The sequence below is a fragment of the Melanerpes formicivorus genome, unplaced genomic scaffold (genome assembly GCF_026170545.1).
Source record: "Melanerpes formicivorus ecotype bairdi unplaced genomic scaffold, bMelFor1.0.p_v2 SCAF_14, whole genome shotgun sequence".
Lineage (NCBI taxonomy): Eukaryota > Metazoa > Chordata > Aves > Piciformes > Picidae > Melanerpes > Melanerpes formicivorus.
Window position 1 is genome coordinate 10,971,692 of NW_027142366.1, and position 17,189 is coordinate 10,988,880.

General features: G+C 65.7%; 2 protein-coding genes across 5 annotated transcripts in view; one reads left to right on the forward strand and one right to left on the reverse strand.

The window, feature by feature from the left end:
• The first annotated feature begins 77 nt into the window (after positions 1-77).
• On the forward strand, positions 78-9,308 carry GLIS2 (GLIS family zinc finger 2). Its single transcript, XM_068146973.1, has 6 exons — positions 78-327; positions 4,786-5,161; positions 5,877-6,053; positions 6,507-6,640; positions 6,899-7,017; positions 7,130-9,308. Exons 2-6 carry the CDS (start codon positions 4,802-4,804, stop codon positions 7,903-7,905), a joined length of 1,566 nt encoding a protein of 521 aa, XP_068003074.1. The 5' UTR covers positions 78-327; positions 4,786-4,801; the 3' UTR covers positions 7,906-9,308.
• Positions 9,309-9,788: 480 nt separating this feature from the next.
• LOC137445348 (mitochondrial import inner membrane translocase subunit TIM16-like) overlaps positions 9,789-17,189 on the reverse strand; it is a 41,618-nt gene continuing 34,217 nt past the window's right edge. The window contains exons 10-31 of one of the 4 annotated variants that reach the window (XM_068146971.1): positions 17,019-17,073; positions 16,547-16,604; positions 16,302-16,447; positions 15,689-15,784; positions 15,474-15,608; positions 15,207-15,339; positions 14,948-15,123; positions 14,761-14,869; positions 14,575-14,661; positions 14,332-14,474; positions 13,942-14,046; positions 13,756-13,841; positions 13,537-13,678; positions 13,335-13,424; positions 13,129-13,245; positions 12,916-13,051; positions 12,707-12,798; positions 12,513-12,599; positions 11,287-11,371; positions 10,571-10,710; positions 10,108-10,173; positions 9,789-9,946 (exon numbers count right to left, since the gene is read on the reverse strand). In XM_068146971.1, the coding sequence (XP_068003072.1) occupies positions 9,860-9,946; positions 10,108-10,173; positions 10,571-10,710; positions 11,287-11,371; positions 12,513-12,599; positions 12,707-12,798; positions 12,916-13,051; positions 13,129-13,245; positions 13,335-13,424; positions 13,537-13,678; positions 13,756-13,841; positions 13,942-14,046; positions 14,332-14,474; positions 14,575-14,661; positions 14,761-14,869; positions 14,948-15,123; positions 15,207-15,339; positions 15,474-15,608; positions 15,689-15,784; positions 16,302-16,447; positions 16,547-16,604; positions 17,019-17,073 (2,371 nt within the window). In that variant the 3' untranslated portion in view covers positions 9,789-9,859. The other 3 variants (XM_068146968.1, XM_068146970.1, XM_068146969.1) reach the window with 3 other exon arrangements.

The window sequence follows — 17,189 nt, forward strand, 5'->3', positions numbered from 1 at the left end:
GCGGGGCTCCCCCCTCCCTCCCCCAGTGCCCCCCGGTGCCCCCCACGGCGGGGAGGGGCCGGCCCCGGCCCCCGCCCAGCTCCCGCCCGCAGCCGGGGCCGGGCCGGTCGGTGCGGGGCGGCCATAAATCACGGCGGGCAGAGCCCCCGCCCCGCCGCCGCCGCCGCCCGGGGGACCGGGGAGGGAGGGGAGGGGGGGCCGAGCCCCGCCGCCAGCCCCTGCAGATGTGGCGGAGCGGCCCGGCGGCCCGGCTGCGGGGGGGCCCGCTCCGCCAAGCCCCGCTCCCCGCCCCGCTCGCCGCCCGCCGGCGCTGAGCCCCCGCCGCAGGTACGATCGCGCACCGGGGACCGGCGCTTTGTCGCGCCGCCGCGCCCGCGGGAGCTTGGGGGGGGAAACAAGGGGGACAGGAAGAGAAAAAGGATGATGATGCTGCCTCCACCGCGGACCCCCCCACCGGGAAGCCCCTTCCCCGCCCTGGCGGGGACCTCCGGGAAACCGCCCCGGGAGTGCGGGGGGGGGGGGGGGGAAACTTGGCGCGGCACCTGCAGCCCCCCACGCTGTGGGGAGCGGCTTGTGGGGGGACAGGGACGTGGTCCCGCTGCAGCCCTAGGGCACCGGGTGTGGGGGGGAGTGAAGTAGGGGGGAGACGGCGGGAGTGCGGAGCTCCGCGGGTGGCGGGGGCGTGCAGAGAGGGGACCCCCCCCAGTGCCCAGTGGGGGTCGGGAGGTTGCCATCACCCGCTCCCCCCCCCCCCCCCGTACCCGGGGCGGGTGTTCTGACCTTGGTCATGGGGCGGGGGCTGCGGCGGGGACGACCTCGGTGGATATGCCCGCTGCGGCCACCCCCGGGGGGTCTCACACCGGTGTTGAGGACGCGGGGGTGGCAGGGCAGCCTCATGCAGGTGGTGACACCTCGGAGCCACTGGTCCCCGCTGGGACCCCATTACGGGGGGCTGCTTGTCCCCTGGCCTCACGGGACTGAGGTTTGGGATGGCTGAGCCGCGTCGCCGCGGGGGGGTTTGGGAGGCCCGGCTAGGGTAACCCTGTCCCCAGGGTGCCAGCAGCAGGGGCCAAGGGCTGCTGCAAATTCTCCCCGACGTCCCCGGGCTCTGCTGCAGGGCTCGACCACATAAATCCCCCTGTAAGTGGCACCTCCCGTTCCCCATGCCTTTGTGTCACCCTGTTGTGACCACAGCCCCCGCCCTGGGGTTCTCGTGTCCCCCAAAAGGCTCTGATCCGCTGGGTGACTGGGGACCAGCCCTGCTCCTGTTCCCTAGCTGTGTCCCCAGGCAGAGGTGGCAGGGTGTGTACTGCCGGTGACACTGCTGTGGGGCTGCACCCTGGGGAGGGGGCAGGTCTCAGCCCCCCACCAGGATCCCCACAGCTGCCACGCATGCGAGAAGGGGAGACCGTGGCACCAGCCTTAGCTCGAGGACCAGGGGACAGAGCCATGACCACTCCTGGGGACACCTTCAGGCACTGCCATCGGCCTGCGTGGCATGGGTTGGTGGGTGCTGGGGTAAATGGTGGCAAGCTGGAGTCACACCAGCAGGACATGGTCCCCAGCCCCACTGGGGACTGATGGGCTCTGGTGAAGAGTGGCAGTGCCAGCACTGTATTCAGTGGGACAAAACAGGATGGTGGGTTTCATAGTAGCCTGTGTGCTGTCGGTGGCTGTGGGGACAATAACCCAGGCAGCGGTGGCTGTGCAGGGCTGGATCCTTCCACCTCCCCCCCACTGCCCCGGCACGAGGGGCTCCCGGGGCTGCCCGACCTTGGCAATGGTGCCAGCATGCCGCTGCCAGCCATGCCACAACAGCAGGGGGGCCAAGCCCTGCCAAGTGCCCACAGAGCTGGCAGCTCTCCCGGCTTAGCAGGCCCTGGGGTCATCGTCCCCTCTCAGAACCTGGCATTTGCACCCCTTGCCACTGCCACTCCTTGTGCCCACCATGCCCCCGGGAAGTCTCTGCCCCATGGCCCCCCGTGCCCGTGCTATTCCTGGCAGGTTTTGTGCTGCAGCTGGGGCCCGGGGTGGGGGGGCACATAACACCCTAGCCATGCCAGCAGCGGGGTGGCCCAGAGACCTGGCACCATGCCGGCTGCACTGGGGTCACCCTGGGTCCCCTCGGGTCCCCCTGCCATGCTGTCTGGCTAGGCAGTGTGGGGGCTTGGGGGGACCCCAGCCTGGCTGGGGGAGCTCCCCCAACACCCGGGCTTCGTCCCAGCAGCCCCTGCTTGGACCGGGAAGCCCCTGGGCCCAGCGCCGCGCCGAACTGGTTTGAACTGGCGCGGCAGGGGGGGGCCTTGCTGAGCGGCCAGAGGGGAAGCTGGGCCGGGGCTGGGCTGGCAGCGCCTGGTGCGGGCAGGAGAGGCCTTATGGGGGGGCGGGGGGGGGGTGGGAGAAGCAGGCAGGGGCCTTGAGCGGGGGCCGCAGGTGCTGGGGCGTCTGGCCAACGCCGCGGGGCCGGTCCCCGTCCACATCCCGGCGGGGCCCCCATGACACCCTGGCCCCCAGCATGGCCGGTTCCCAGGAGTGCCGGCAGCGGGGGCCGCGTGGTTTGGCAGCCGCATGTCCGCCCGCCCGCGGCCGCGCTGCGAGCCCTGGCGTCAGCAGCTGGAGGCCCCTTTCCCACCCGCCACGCCCGTGGATAGTCACCAGCCCCTGCCCGGCACAGCCCACTACGGCCCCACCCCCCCGGAGTCTGTACCTTCGGGATATGCGGGCACGGCCACCACCCCGGGATCAGCCCTGATGCCTTACTTGACATGCTTGTGGGACCCCCATCTCTGGGGAGCTGCGGGGCCCTGACCCATGTGCTCAGCTGGGATCCTGCTGAGACACCCCAGATACGGGGTCTTGCTTCACATTCAGCTGTGCCACAGCGGTCCTTCAGCTGTGCCACCAGGCTATGGGGTCCTGCCCCACATCTGTCTGTCCTTCAGCTGTGCCACTAGGCTGTGGGGTCCTGCCCCACATCTCTCTGTCCTTCAGCTGTGCCACTAGGCTGTGGGGTCCTGCCCCACATCTCTCTGTCCTTCAGCTGTGCCACTAGGCTATGGGGTCCTGCCCCACATCTCTCTGTCCTTCAGCTGTGCCACCAGGCTATGGGGTCCTGCCCCACATCTGTCTGTCCTTCAGCTGTGCCACCAGGCTGTGGGGTCCTGCCCCATGTTTGTCCATCTGTCCCTGAGCTGTGCCACCAGGCTGCGGGGTCCCACTTCACACCCGCATGTCTGTCCTCAAGCTGCGCCGCCAGCTGTGAGGTACATGAGGGGTGGCTAGAGCCCAAGAACCGTGCAAGGCTTAGGGTGGGGACCCCCTATGAGGCAGGGATACTGCTGGGGGAGCACAGAGGGAAGACACCCTAGAGGGCAGGGACCCTGCTATGGGGCAGACCCCACAGCTGTGAGAAGAAATGGAGGTTGGGGCAGGCCCCATGGCTATGGGGGCCCTCAGGGTGATGTCCCCCTTGCAGTGCAGAGAAGCCTGCTACAGGGTGGCCCCTCCCACCCTGGTGGCTTTGGACGGGAGGCCCCCCATGGGGTCAGCCCCACAGCACTACTGCCGCGGTGGGGTGCAGGTGGGGGGTCCCCTGCCCCACCAGCCGGGCCCCCCGTCCCCCGCGGCTCCTCCGCATTCCTCAGCGTCTGAGCCGGGCTGGACCCCCGCCAGCGCAGGGGGGCCCCGCCAGCAGGGCAGGGCGGGGGCTGGCCCCCCGGGGCAGGGTGGGGTGGCTACGGCGATTGGGGGGGGGGGGTGCTGCTGCCACGTGTGCTTGGGTGCGCTGTGCCCCCCAACATGGCCCCTTGGCTGCCCCCACCCTGCCCTAAGCGATGCGGGTGGCCAGGGTTGGGGGGGCACAGCCAGGGGATGCTGGGTGATGCCATGGGTCGGGTTTGGGTGCTCACTGCTGCACTGAGGAGCCCATTCTCAGCCACCCGCGGGATGTGTGGTGGCTGAGTGATGGGGGTGTTATTTTGCAGGGTGGGGATGGCATTGGGTGGCTTGCCACTGCAGAGCTGTCACCCTGCGGATGGTGGCATGGCGGGGGGGGGGGAGGTCGAGATTCCTTACCATGCCCTGGGAGGTTTGCAGGCAGCAGCCCTGCAGTGCCATGCCACACCTCATGCCAGGCAGTGCCGTGCCATGCCATGCAGTGCCATGCCACAGCGCCCCGTGCCGTGTGGCCGACAGCCCCTGCCCGGCCCCGGCTGCCAGCAGCGTTGGCCGGCGGGGAAGGGCCGGCGGGGAAGGGGCCCCGGCAGGGGAGGAAGCTCAGCCGCCTCCGGGGCTGGGGCCAGCGGGCTCAGCCGCCCGGGTCACCGCTGGGCTGGTGGCCGCCACCGCCCTCCTCTGCCGTTGGGAAAGGCCTCGCAGGGGCAGGCCCGTGGGCATGGGCAGACATGGAGGGGCAGAACGGGGACGCCGCAGCTCCAGGGCCTTGTGTGCCCCGGGGGATTTGGCAATCGGCGGCGAGGTTTGGTGGCTCGCCAAGCAACTGTGTTGGCCCCTGGGGTTGGTGGCAGAGAACACGCTGGGGATAGGAGGGGCGTGGAGGCTGGGGGGGGTGGCCTGATGCCATGCCCTGCCCTTTGCTCGCTGCGGGAGGGGGCCACAGCAGGGTGGCCGGAAGGGACGGCATGGACCTGGTGCCGGCACCGCAGCACCCTCCCAGCCTCCAGCCCAGTGAAGAGACAGGCATTGCCACAGGGCCAGGCTGGGGCCATGCTTTGGGTGTCACCAGTGCCCACCATCCTCACGGTGACCTCACCGTGTCCCCCACAGAGCCCACCCTGGCACCATGCATTCGCTGGAGGAGCCGCTGGACCTCAAGCTGAGCATCTCCAAGCTGCGAGCTGCCCGTGAGAAGCGAGGTGTCCCTGGTGCCCGTCCCCGCGGTCCCCTGCGCCCAGACACCCCGCCGGCGGGGGATGGCCGAGGGGGCAGCTGTGGGGGTCACCGGACAGTGCCAGCCTCGCCATCCCCTGGGCTCCTGGCACGCTCGAGGCTGGTGGAGCCACGGGACAGGCGCTTGGCTGCCATGCCGGTGGTGGACCTCAGCCTCTCGCCCCGCTCCGGTGGGGAGTCTCCGGCTGGCAGTGTCTCACTGTCCCCTGAGCGCCAGGGCAGCGGGGACCTGCCCGGCCCCCTCACCCCCCACGTAAGTACACCCCCACCCTGATGTGTCCCCAGCCGTGGGGTCAGTGCTCTTGACCTTGGTGGCATGCCCGGTGCTGTGGGTGACACAGTCCCCGCCCTATGTACGCACACCCTGGGGTCAGTGTCTTGTCGGGGCCCCCCACTTTGTTTCTCCTGTCCCCAGTAGCATCCCTGGAATGGTTTCTGATATGGGGGATATGGGAGACTTTGGGGGGGGCTCTGGGGTGTTAGGGGGTCTGTGAGGGTCTAAGGTGGGTAGTAGAAGGCTGTGGAGTATAATGGAGTTCTCTAGGGAGGGGCTGTGGAGGGCTGTGGAAAGTCTCTGGGGGCCTGTAGAAGATTCTTGGGTCTGTAAGGGGCAGTGGGGGGACATGGGGGTCTCTGGGGTGGAGTGAGGGTATCTAGGGGGTAATGGGCTCTGGGGGGTTTTCTGGGGAACATTAGGGGGGCTCTGGGGGTTCTGGAGTGTTTGTGGGGGCAGTGGGGATCTCTAAGGGGTTGTGGAACAGTCTTGGGGGGACGGTGGGCAAACTAAGGATGGCATTGGAGGTCTTGGGGCAGTTCTGTGATCTCTGGGGGGCAATGGGAAGCTTTAAGGGGGAGTGGACGTCTTCTAGAAGGAATGATGGAGGTCTCTGGAGCACAGGAAGTCTTTAGGATTCTCTGTCCAGCTTGGCCCCATCCCTCACCACCTCCACCTCTGGGCTCTGCTCCAGGATTTCCAGTCCCTGCGCTACATCGATGGTCTCCCGAGCTCCTTCCAGTTCTTCCTGCCGCTGGGGGCTGGGGGAGCCCTGCACCTGCCCCCCACTGCCTTCCTGCCCCCCAGCAAGGAGAAACGCCTGCCACCTGAGCTGCCCCTCCCCAAGCAGCTCGTCTGCCGCTGGTCCAAGGTCAGTGGGGAGGGGTAGAGGGGGGCAGTGGGGAGTATAGGGGGTTGGTATGAAGCTGGGGCCGTCATGATATGCTTTATAGGGCTGGGGGTGGCAATAAAGGGCTGAGGGGCATTGCAAGGACTTGGGGGGCATAGGGGCATGGAGGGGCATTCTGGGGCTGGTGAGGGGACCTGGGGCTGGAAGGCCATGGCAGAGCTTTTGCGGGGCATGTGGGACTGGGGAGGGCCAAGCAGGGCCCGCGTAGAGCTGGGGCAGCTGTGCAGCATTGCTGGTGGGGGCAAGGTATGGGGCTCAGAGGAGATTGTGCAGAAGGCCATTTCCACCTGCCCAGCACCTGAGGGTGGGTAGGGTAAGGGTGGGAGCTGGGGAGTGTTGAGGGGAAGGAGTTTGCCCTGGTGGGGGTCCCAGCCAGCTCGCCAGACCTCCTCACCCCCGTCCTCCTGCCCACAGTGCAACCAGTTCTTTGACCTCCTGCAAGACCTGGTGGACCATGTCAACGACTTCCATGTCAAACCTGAGAAGGACGTGGGGTACTGCTGTCACTGGGAGGGCTGCGCCCGCCACGGCAGAGGCTTCAATGCTAGGTGGGCAGGGGGGTCTCCGGGCACTGTGTTGGGGTTCCAGGGTCCCTGGGGTCTGCTTCAAGTCTCTAGAGAGACAGGAACCCAGCACTGGGGGCTGCATAGGGAGGAAGTCTCCAGCCAGCCAGCTTTTCAACATGGGGTGTGAGGTCCTGGGTGGCTGGATGCCTCTGTCCCCACACCCTGTAGCCAGGGGACAGGGACAAGACAATGCTGCAGGGGCCAGGGCTGACCCCCATGACATTCCCCAAACCCTGGCAGGTACAAGATGCTGATCCACATCCGGACGCACACCAACGAGAAGCCGCATCGCTGCCCCACCTGCAACAAGAGCTTCTCCCGCCTGGAGAACCTGAAGATCCACAACCGCTCACACACAGGTCAGTGCCAGCCTGGGGAGTGGGGAGGCTCTTTTGGAGGGGGGACACGGACACAAGGGGCCAGGCAGGGCTGGCCGTGTCCCCCCAGGCCCAGCGCTGTGCCATCCCGCAGGTGAGAAGCCCTACATCTGCCCCTATGAAGGTTGCAACAAGCGTTACTCCAACTCCAGCGACCGCTTCAAGCACACCCGCACCCACTACGTGGAGAAGCCCTACTCCTGCAAGATGCCAGGCTGCCACAAGCGCTACACCGACCCCAGCTCCCTCCGCAAGCACATCAAAGCCCACGGCCATTTTGTCTCCCCGGAGCACCCGGAGATGCTCAAGGTCCACCCATCTCCCAAAGCACCCCTGGGCTCAGCCGAGGTGCCCTATGTTAACGGGGCACAGCTCGTGATCCCCAACCCTGCCGCCCTCTTCGCTCCCCCGGGTTTGCCGGCGTTGCCCATCCCCTTGGCACCGGCACCGCTTGACCTCAGTGCTTTGGGCTGTGGGGCTACGGGTGCCCTGCCTGGCTCCATCTTGCCCCTCAATGGCAGCCCCTTGAACTTGGCCAAGAGCCCGCTGCTGCCCTCGCCCTTCGCGGCGGGGCTGGGGCTGCCTGTCATGTCGCTGCTGGCCGGCGGGGTCAAGGCCGAGGGGGAGAAGGGCAGCAGGGCTGAGGGGCGGCTGCCCAAAGCGGGCAAGGGGTCAGAGAGCCGGGAGAGGGGTGAAAAGACGGAGCTGGGGCGGCCGCGGGCACCCCCTGAGAGCCTGGCACTGCTGCCAGGGGCCGTGCTTGACCTCTCTGCTGGCGTCAGCTCAGGGGGCAGCCCTGATGCGCTGCCGCCAGGCTGGGTGCTCATCCCCCCTGGCTCCCTGCTGCTCAAACCCGCTGCTGTCAATTGAGGGGCACGACGATGCCCAGGGCTGGCTGACGGCCCCGTGGGCAGATGGGGGGGGCATTGGCCCCTCCTTCCCCTTTGCAGAACCCCCAACCCTGGTGGGGCCTCACTCGGGCTTGTAAGCATCACGAAAGAAGAACGGACTCTTCTGAGAAAAGCAATAATCCCTCGGTGGCCAGAGCTGGCTGCGACCCTGTGCCAGGGCAGGGAGGGGCATGGGGGTCCCCCTGCACCCACCAGCCTGGGCAGCTGGACATGCCGCTATTTATTTCTCGACCAGCCCCCTGCTCTGACAGGGCCACGCTCGGGCCCATCTCCTGCCACCAACTTGGTGTCTCCCTGCCCAAGGCCTCAGCACCACTGGTGCCAGCATGGGAGGGCCACAGCCTCTGGCCTCCCACTGCAGGGTCAACAGGGTGACAGCCCGGGGACTGACTGCTCCCACAGTCCTGATCTGTGCCCATCCGTGCCATCCAACTCCACTTGACTGGCACAGCTGTGGGCAGTGCCACGGCCACGGCACCTCTGTGCCAGGCCCAGCTGGCTGGGCACACGCCGGCCCGGTGCCTGCCCTTGTCCCCTTGCCGCCTCCCTGGCCCTCCTTGTGACAAGGCGCACGGCTGTGTGTGCCGCTTGCCGCACCGGCTCCGCACCGGGGCAGAGCCACCCTGTTTAGCTATGTTCATACCTTACCATGGACCGCCAGCGCTTGCAGGCAGCACAGGCAGGGCTCCAGGCATCACCTTGGCACCAGCTGGCATGGTACCCACTCCCTGGGACATGCCAGCCCCACTAGCGTGGCTCCCTGGTGAGCCCTGCCCTGGGCCTTAGGGTAGTGTGGGGCAGTCAGGATGCTGCCCCAGTGCCAGGAGCAGGCAATGTGCCCAGCCTCAGCATGGGCAGAGCTCTGAGCATCCCTTGGCGCATGCAGGGGGGGTCCCGCATCCCTCCTGCTAGCAGGCAGGACCCCTGCCCATGGCTTGTTCCAAATCAAGGTGGGGGTCTCGCCGATCGTCCCCCTCCCTGCTGGAAGGAGCCCTGGCTGCACGTGCCCCGCGGGGAGCCGGTCTCCCTGCCCGGTGCTGGGGTGCGGCGGCAGCCAGCCGGCACTGCCAGCGCTCCTGCGGGCCATCGACCAGGCCGCCCCGGCCGGTGTACGGTGTACGTCTCCTCGCTCCTTCATCCGTTCGTTGTTGCACATTCCAGGACATCAGTATTTTAACGGTCTCGAAGTGCCTTTCTATCGTAGTTTCTGGGTTGTTTTTATTTTCCTCCTGTTGGGCTCCATCGCTGTTAGCGTAGCGTTTAAGGACTGCAGAAGTACGAGATAAGCTAACGACTATAACACTACGTTCCTCCAGAGCAGAGGAAGTTTATTAAGAGAACAATAAAGTGAAGTTGAAGTAAGTTCCTGTTTCAGTCCGTGGTGATGGCAGCAGGGAGCCTACGGTGGGGACGGAGCTTGACCTCAGAGGCACAGCTGGCTCTGCCTGGTGCCCCAGTGCGTCTCCATGCTCCCAGTGAAGCCCTGCCAATGATGAGCCATCGGTGGGGATGGCCACAGTGTGTCCTCCCGCAGCCCCCTACCCCCAACCCAGTAGCTCACCTATGATGGGAGAAGGGTGATAGCAGAGAGCTCTCGGTGCTTGCATGGTACAGCGCCAGAGGCATCCGTGCGCTCAGGCCAAGCGTCCAAACCTGCCACAAAAATAGCTCCTGCAGCCTCCCCAGGTGCCATTTGAGCCCTCTCAGCCCTTCGTGCCTCAGGGTCACACTTTTCCCAGATGCCTCCCTCTTCCTCCTCCCCCAGCCCCTTGCAGGGGTCAGCAGGCAGAGGAAGGCAAGTCCCCTCTCCCTCTCTGGGCACAGAGCAGCTGAGCCAGGCACTGGATGTATTGGCATTTATTGGCTATCTATAAGTTAAGGGCAAGGGAACCAGAGCGCAAGAGCAGCAGGAGTCACGTCTCGGCTTTCCGCCCCTTCTCCTTCTCGTCCTTGGCCTGGATGCGGAGCTCCTCGTCCAGCCGCTCCTTGGCTCTCACCACCTGTGGGACATGGGGATGGGGTGACACGGGGTCAGGCTGCCCCATTCCTGTCTCACCTACAGTGATGCTCAGGGCCTGCCTCTCCCAAATCCCAGGCAGGGAATGATGCCAGGGCAGGGCTGGGGGCCAGCCCTGCTCCTTCTCCCTCTCCTTGTGCTCACCTTGGACTGCAGGTAGAAGGAGCCTCCCACTGACTTGTCATTCACCTTGAACAAGTGGTCATAGTTCTGCCAAAGAGAAGCTTCCTGTCAGATTCATCTCCTCTGCCCTCCACATCTCCCAGTCCCAACCTCCTGCTTCCCACAGAGGTGTGAGCAGGGGTGACAAGTGTGACTGTGGGTTCTGTCTGAACCCCATAGGGTCAGCTGGATGCTTCCAGGGAGCCTATGTGCCATTCTCCAAGCAACAAACACGGCTTGAGCCCAGCAATCAGATAATGCCCATGAGCTGCCACCATGCTCCTCCAGCTGGGGCAGGGAAACCTCAAACTCAGATCAGCTGGGCCCAGAACAGCACCCACAATCCTTCTAGGAACCAACTGTCACCCACATGCCAAGCAGCAGCCATGGGAGAGGGCAGGGCCCTGCTGATACTGTCTATCCCCAGCTTGGAAAGAGTCTCTACCTTCTGAATCTCTTCTGGGTTGAGGTTCGAGACGTTGAGGATTTGCTGAGCTTCCTGGAGGCTGATGCCAGTGATCCTGGAGGCGGCAGCAGACTGGGGCCTCTCCGAGTGCCCTCGTGCATCTGCTGCTGCTCGGCTCGCTGCCCAAAGACATGGAATGTGGGAGAGCCCCCAGTACGGCCCCCCCGGGCCCCCCCAGGCCTCAGGCAGACACTGATCACCAAACCCTGTGAGCTCCAAGGTGCTCAGATCACTTTCACCCTTCTGCCCTCCTCGCTGTGGTGGGTTGCCCGGGTGAGGTCTGAGTTGCGGGGAAGGTGGCAGGAAGCAGGGGGCACCCATTCGCTGTCACTGGCCTCAGCAAGCCGAGATGCAGGCAGCACTGGGGCTGTCATGTCCTGAAGGATCACCCTGCCCGGCCTGCCCTTTGGGGCTGCTGGCATGTTTCAGAGCCTGGCAGTGGTGCTGGGTCCATGCTTGTATCTGGGGTGGCTGCTGGAAGCCCAGTTTGAGCCAAAATGCCATTAGGGTGTCACCAGGATGCAGGTGCTTACTATCACCCTGCAACAAGGCTAGCTAGTGTCCTCCCTGGGCACAGCCCTGGGGGACTGGGAGCAATGGGGTGCCCTGGGAAAGGGGCTGGGGAAGGTGGTGGCAATGCTGTGCAGTGCCCAGGGAGCAGCACCCTGGGCCAAGTGTGGCAGCTGGGCTCCTACCTGCTAGCTCCTGACGCAGTGCCCGCATGAAGGCCCGCCCGACCACCTGGGCCCCCACCAGGATGATCTGTGCCAGGTACTTGGCCTGTGGGGACACCTTGCTGTCACAGCCACCCTGGGTCCTGTCCCCCAGCTCAGGCCTTTGTCCCGTCACCTCTCCTCGAACCCTGCACAGCGGCAGTTCTGTCACCTCTCTCCATCCCCTGCTCCGTCCTGGCCCTCCCCCGCCCATGTCACGCCGCGGCCCGGCTCAAGCACAGCCCCCCTCAGCCCCAGCCCTGTCCTCCCTCCTCAGGCTGTATCTCCCCAGAACCAGCCTCCTCGTACTTCCCGCGGCCCCAGCCCCTCCCCAGCATCATCCTGTCTTCACGGGCCCTTCCCTCTGACCCGGACCCTGTCCGTCCGCCCCCAAGCCCTGTGTCGCCTCCTCGGACACCGTTCCCCCACTCTCGTGGTCTGCCCAGCCCGGTTCTCCGCACCCCCGGGCCGGGTTCCCCCTTCACTGGCCCCGTCCTTCCGTCCCCGGGTGCTGCCCAGCCCAGTCCTGCGCCTCCTCGGGTCCTGTCACGCTCCCCGGGCCCTTTCCGCCTGTCCCTGGCCATGTCCCCCTGGAGCCCTGCCTCCCCGTCCCTTCTCACCATGTCCCCGCCGCCGCTTCCGCCCCCAGCGGTCACGGGGTCAAAGAGCGAAGGTCACGGCAGCCACGGAGATGATGGCGGCGCGGGACGGAGCAGCTCTCCGCAGCGACAGCAGCGCCCCCTGGTGGCCACTCAGCCCGGGAGGACCTGCGGGGCCGTCGCCGAGCTGCGCCGCGCATGCGCACACGGCGCGGCCGGGCGCGGCCTACCCGCGGGCTTAGTCCCTTTTGTGTCCCCGCCGCTGTCCCCAGTTCTCCCGTCTACGGTTTTCCCTCCCCCGTCCCAGAAGCACGGCAGGAGACAAGTGTTGGTGCAGTGGCTTTAATAGCGGGGCCTGCCCGCGGCAGCATTGGGCCTGATGTTGCTGCCCGGCCCGGCCCGCTGCAGGGCCCGGTCCGAAGTCCCACCGCGTCTCCCCTCGGCCCGTCGCGCTTCTTCCTTCTCCTCGTTCTCCCTGCCCGGCCGGCTCCGGGGGTCCCTGACTGGTCCTCGGTGTGCCAGGGTCTGGCCTAGTCCTGCGGGAGGCCCGGTGGGGTGAAGGGCGTGGCCGGGTGTGAGCAGTCACCCATCCTCTGCCCCTGCACCTACCCACTCGTCCTCGTCCACCCCCTCGAAGGAGTCCTGGGGCAGTGGGTCGTCCCGGTTGCCCAGCCGGGCCACCATGGCGCTCAGGAGCTGCAGGGAGGCGGAGCAGAGCCGTGAGGCTTGGGGAATCGCCACTAAGCTCAGGTACCCAACGACAGGAGAGTCCCAGGGTGCCCCAGCTGTGCCCCAGCACCCACCTCCTCCTTCTTCTGCTCATCAGACTTCTCTTCCAGGTAAACAGACGCAGGGACAAACTTCCGTGCTGGAGCCTCTTTTGGGGCCTCGCTCACTGGGAGAGCAGCGTTGCCGGGGGGTAGGAGGCCTTTGCTCAGCGGCTGGCACACACACTCCCCCGTGCACTGGGCCCCGCGGGCCTGGGGCCCTCGCCCAGCCCCTCCACACCTACCTGGTGTCATGTCTGCCGGGCGCAGGCTGGCTAGACGCTGCCTGCCGTCCTGCCCAGCCAGCCAGGCGCTGCCACTGAGGGCCGGCTCCCACCAGACTCGAGTCATCGGGTAGATATCATCCTGGAAATACTCCTTCTGTGGAGGCAAGGGACGCTCAGCAGGCTCCCCCGCCTCCTCCGCCGCCCCAGGCATGGCAGCTGCCCGTCGCTTACCTTGATGCGTGGCACGTGGAAAGCCACCGGCTCAAGGGTGCTCTGCCCCAGGCGCAGCGCCCGGGCGAACTCCACCTCCCTCACCTCACACACCGTTTTGGGCAGGAAGACAAAGCCCTGATGGGGCAGAGGTGTGAGCAGGGCCTGGCAGTGCAGGCAGGGGGAGCACAGAGAGGCAGCATAGCCCCAGTGGGCTTCCCTTTTACCTTATGGGGTTCACTGGAGGCGAAGCTGTTGCACTCGAGGAAATAGGGGGGCTCAGGTGTCACCTCGTAGAGGAAGACTCTGGTGTCACCCTGAGGATGGAGAAAGACAGGCTGTTGGGGGTGCATGAAGAGTTCCTTCACGCTGCTGGGGTGGTGTACATTGGCATCCCCTGTTGTTTGGTTTTGGTGGTGAAGCCCTCACCTTGCCAGTGAGGAAAACAACGCCCGTATCCTCGTCATAGAAGGGCAGGAGGGTGGATGGGGCCACATCAAGGCCGAGGACAGACAAGGGTCCATCAGACAGAGCCTGTGCCCGGTACAGGAGGATCCTCCTCTCGCTTCGACTGTGGGGAGGTGACAATATGGGTGGGTAAGGTGTCCCTTAGGGACCCCCACCCCAGTGTATCCCTCCTACCTTTACCTATCAAAGCCAGACACTAGCAGATAGTCACCGCCGCAGACCCAAACCAGGCGTGCTCCACGGGCCCCCTCAGGTCCAGGACCCTCCTGTGTGGGGTCAAGGTCACACTGCCTGCTTGGAGAGAGCTGGGGGGACAGGCAGGTGCCTGCAGGGTGGGGGACGCTGTCCCCACCACCATCCTCATACCTGCTGCGGCTCAGTGCTGCGCCGTGGCTCGTAGAGCCGTAATCGTGTGTCTTTGCTCACTGTTGCCAGCTTCTTCCCATCAGGGCTCCAAGCCAGGCTGAAGATCTGGGGAGACACATATTATGCCCGCCATGCAGTTCTCTACCTGGCCAAGTGCACCCTTGGGGTGTCATAGGAAAAACAGGGAGACTAATGCTTAGGCACAGAACGCAGGGCCTTCTTTGGCACTTGCTGTAGAAGGCCCTTCAGCCAGCGTGTTCCTGAGCGCTGCCTTCACACAGCTCTCATTTCAGAAAAGCCAATTCCTCTGCCCTAGGTTCCAGTGGTGAAGACTCAAAACATGAACCAAAAAGGTTTCTCATGCATGTCCCCAGACGCGTCACCCCTAACCTGGTCGGTGTGTCCTTGCAGGCACAAGGCTTCCTGCCCAGCGCTCAGGTCCCAGATCCGCACCGTCATGTCGTAGGAGGAGGAAACCAGGAGGTCGGAGGCCGTGGGGTGGAAGCGGACAGAGTAAATCTTCTCCGTGTGACCTGGTAAGGGCGAGCGGCGCGTGGCTGTTCCCACAGGGCAACGCCAGGCTGGCTTGTCCCCACTTAGGGTGCTGGATATACCTCCTTATGTGCCACTCACCTCGGAGGACAGCTTCAGGCTCTTGCAGCGTGCCCTGCAATCCTCCCTCAGGGATTCGCCACAGCTGGATCTTGGCATCTTCTCCCGCTACGGCACCAGAATGGATGGGCCGTGGTTAGCTTGGTGATCTGCAGAGCCCGGTGCCAGGAAGCAGCCTGGTGCTCTCCCTGGGCTCAGCGCACGTACCGACCGCGAGGCGCCGCGGGTCAAAGGGGTCCCAGGAGAGGTCAGCCACAGCTGCGCCGTTCTGGATGGTGGGCACGGCTGCGTCAGGTTGACGGCCAGGCTTGGAAAGCTGCAGGAGAGAGCCGGGGAGGGTCACTGCACCGCACCCACCAGTGCCCTGTTGGCCTCTGTGCCGTGCCTGCGGTACCTCAAGGACAGCGATCTGGCCACCAGCGGAGAGCAGGGGCAGGGCGACGCGCTGGTGGTTGGCGCAGAAGCCGTCGCACTCGCCCGGCGTGGTGAGGCTGAGCCCTGGCAGGTTGGTGAGGTGGCTGTCGCGGTGCAGCACCCTGCCCTGCGCATGCCGGAAGCGGGAGCTGGGCCCTGGCACAGGCAGGGGAGGCGTGAGTGCCCTGGGTGTCCTCCCCCAGCACAGGGACACTGAGCCCACTTCTCTGCCTGCTCACCCAGAATGTTCTGCAGTGACTTCTGACTGGGGCTGCTGGCAAAGCCACTGGAGGGGCCAGTGCTGGCCGAGAGGGATGTGGTGGCACTGCCCGGCGAGGCCAGGGAGGATGGCAAGGAGTAATCACTGGCCTCCTATGGGAGAGAGAGAAAAGTGGGACAGAAGGTGCTGGAGTACTAGTTCAACTCTTTCCTGCAGGACAAGGGTGACAGGGACCTTTCGAGCCCCTGGCATCCCTGGCGCTCTCCCCAGCAGCCCTGGTGCTCACGCTCTGGTCCGTGTCGGTGTTGGCATCGGTGCTGGTGGGGCCGGTGTCAGCTGCCTGCAGCCGGGCGTCCACAATGACCGGGGAGGTGAAGGTCTCGGTGGGTCTCCGGGCAGGGTGCAGGCTCACCCTCCTCACCTGCCAGAGGGCAGAGCGGTGGGCAGGGGGCAGCCCCTGACATTGCCACTGGTGAGGACACCCCCCTGGGTGACACTGACCTGCTGGCTGTCCCCTGCCCACCAGGCCTGGGCATTGGTGGCTGGCAGTGTCCCGACACAGTCAGGGAACAGATCCTCATGGAAGTCCTGCACAGACTATGGGAGAAGGGACAGGGCGAGGTAAATGTCCCCAAAACCACACAGACCCATCCTGCTGCCAGCTGGCACTGCCGGAGCTGGGGCACCCCCGGGCAGCCCCTGGCACCCCTAGACACTCCCCCAGCACGCTATGAGCCACAGCCCCATCCCTGCAAGCTGCCTGCTGAAGCCTGTAGGTGTCAGACACTGCCTGGCACTGGGCTGCCTCATGCACCCCTGAACACACCCAGCCTCCAGCTTCAAGCACCCAGAGTGCTGGATCTGGCACCCAGGATCCTCTCTCCAGCACCCAGACTCCACGACCCAGCACCCAAATTTCAAACATCTGAAGCAGCCAGCACTTAGGTTGCGCCACTCAGAACCTCCAGCACCGTGCACACAGCACCTGGCATCCCAAAGTCAGCACCCAGCACCCACCCTCCTGCTCCACTACCCACCATCAGCACCCAGGTTTGACCTCCTCTCCGGCCCTCCCCCAGCTGGTGACACAGCGCCATGCCCGGCCCCGCCGTACCTTGCGTGGCACCAGGTAGCTGATGGGGACGAGGGCGCTGTCGGTGAGCTGCAGGACGCGCAGCACCTCGCAGGCCATGACGTCGAGCGCCAGGCGCGGCACGGCGGCCAGGCCCCGTGTGCTGCCCTCCGTCCGGCACTGTGTCACTGCAAGACAGGCAGGGTGGCCGTGGGGCAGGCAGCATGGGCAGGGGTGAGCCCCGCCTGGGGCTGCCAGGGCCCTGGCATGAGAGTCATCCTGCTTACCCTGGGTGAGCGACAGCTGCGCAGGTGCCACCTCGAAGCAGTACAGGAGGTTTTCTCCCTGGGAGAGAGGTGCAGGGGATGGGGCATGAATGCATCTGTGGGGAGCACCCACCACAGATGCATGCACCCCACTGCGCCCACATGCACCCTGCTGCACCTCACTACCCTCCCCCGTACCCTTCTGCACCCCACTGCACCCACATGCACCTGACTGCATCCTCATGTGCCCTGCTACACCTTGCTACACTCTCCTGTGCCCTCCTGTACCCTGCTGCACCCACACACTCCCTCCTGCACCCCCCTTGCACCCTGCTGCACCCCCTGCATCCCCCTACACCTCTCTGCACCCCACCACAACCCTACATTCCTCTGCATCCTCCTGCTGAACCCCTCCCTGCCCACATGGACCTCCTTGTACCCTGCTTCTGCAGCCTCCTACCCTCTCTTGCCCCCCACTGCCATGGCACCCCACCTTGCCCGCCAGCACCAGCAGTCCAGTGTCGGCGTCGTACAGCGGGATGGCCCCCCTGTGAGAGAAGGAGGGCGCTGAGCAGGGCACCCATTGGCACAGCACCCTGAGGCTCTTAGGGATGGTTCCTGCACCTTCCCTGCCTGCCCCAGGCTCTGTCCTGGGGCAGCACAG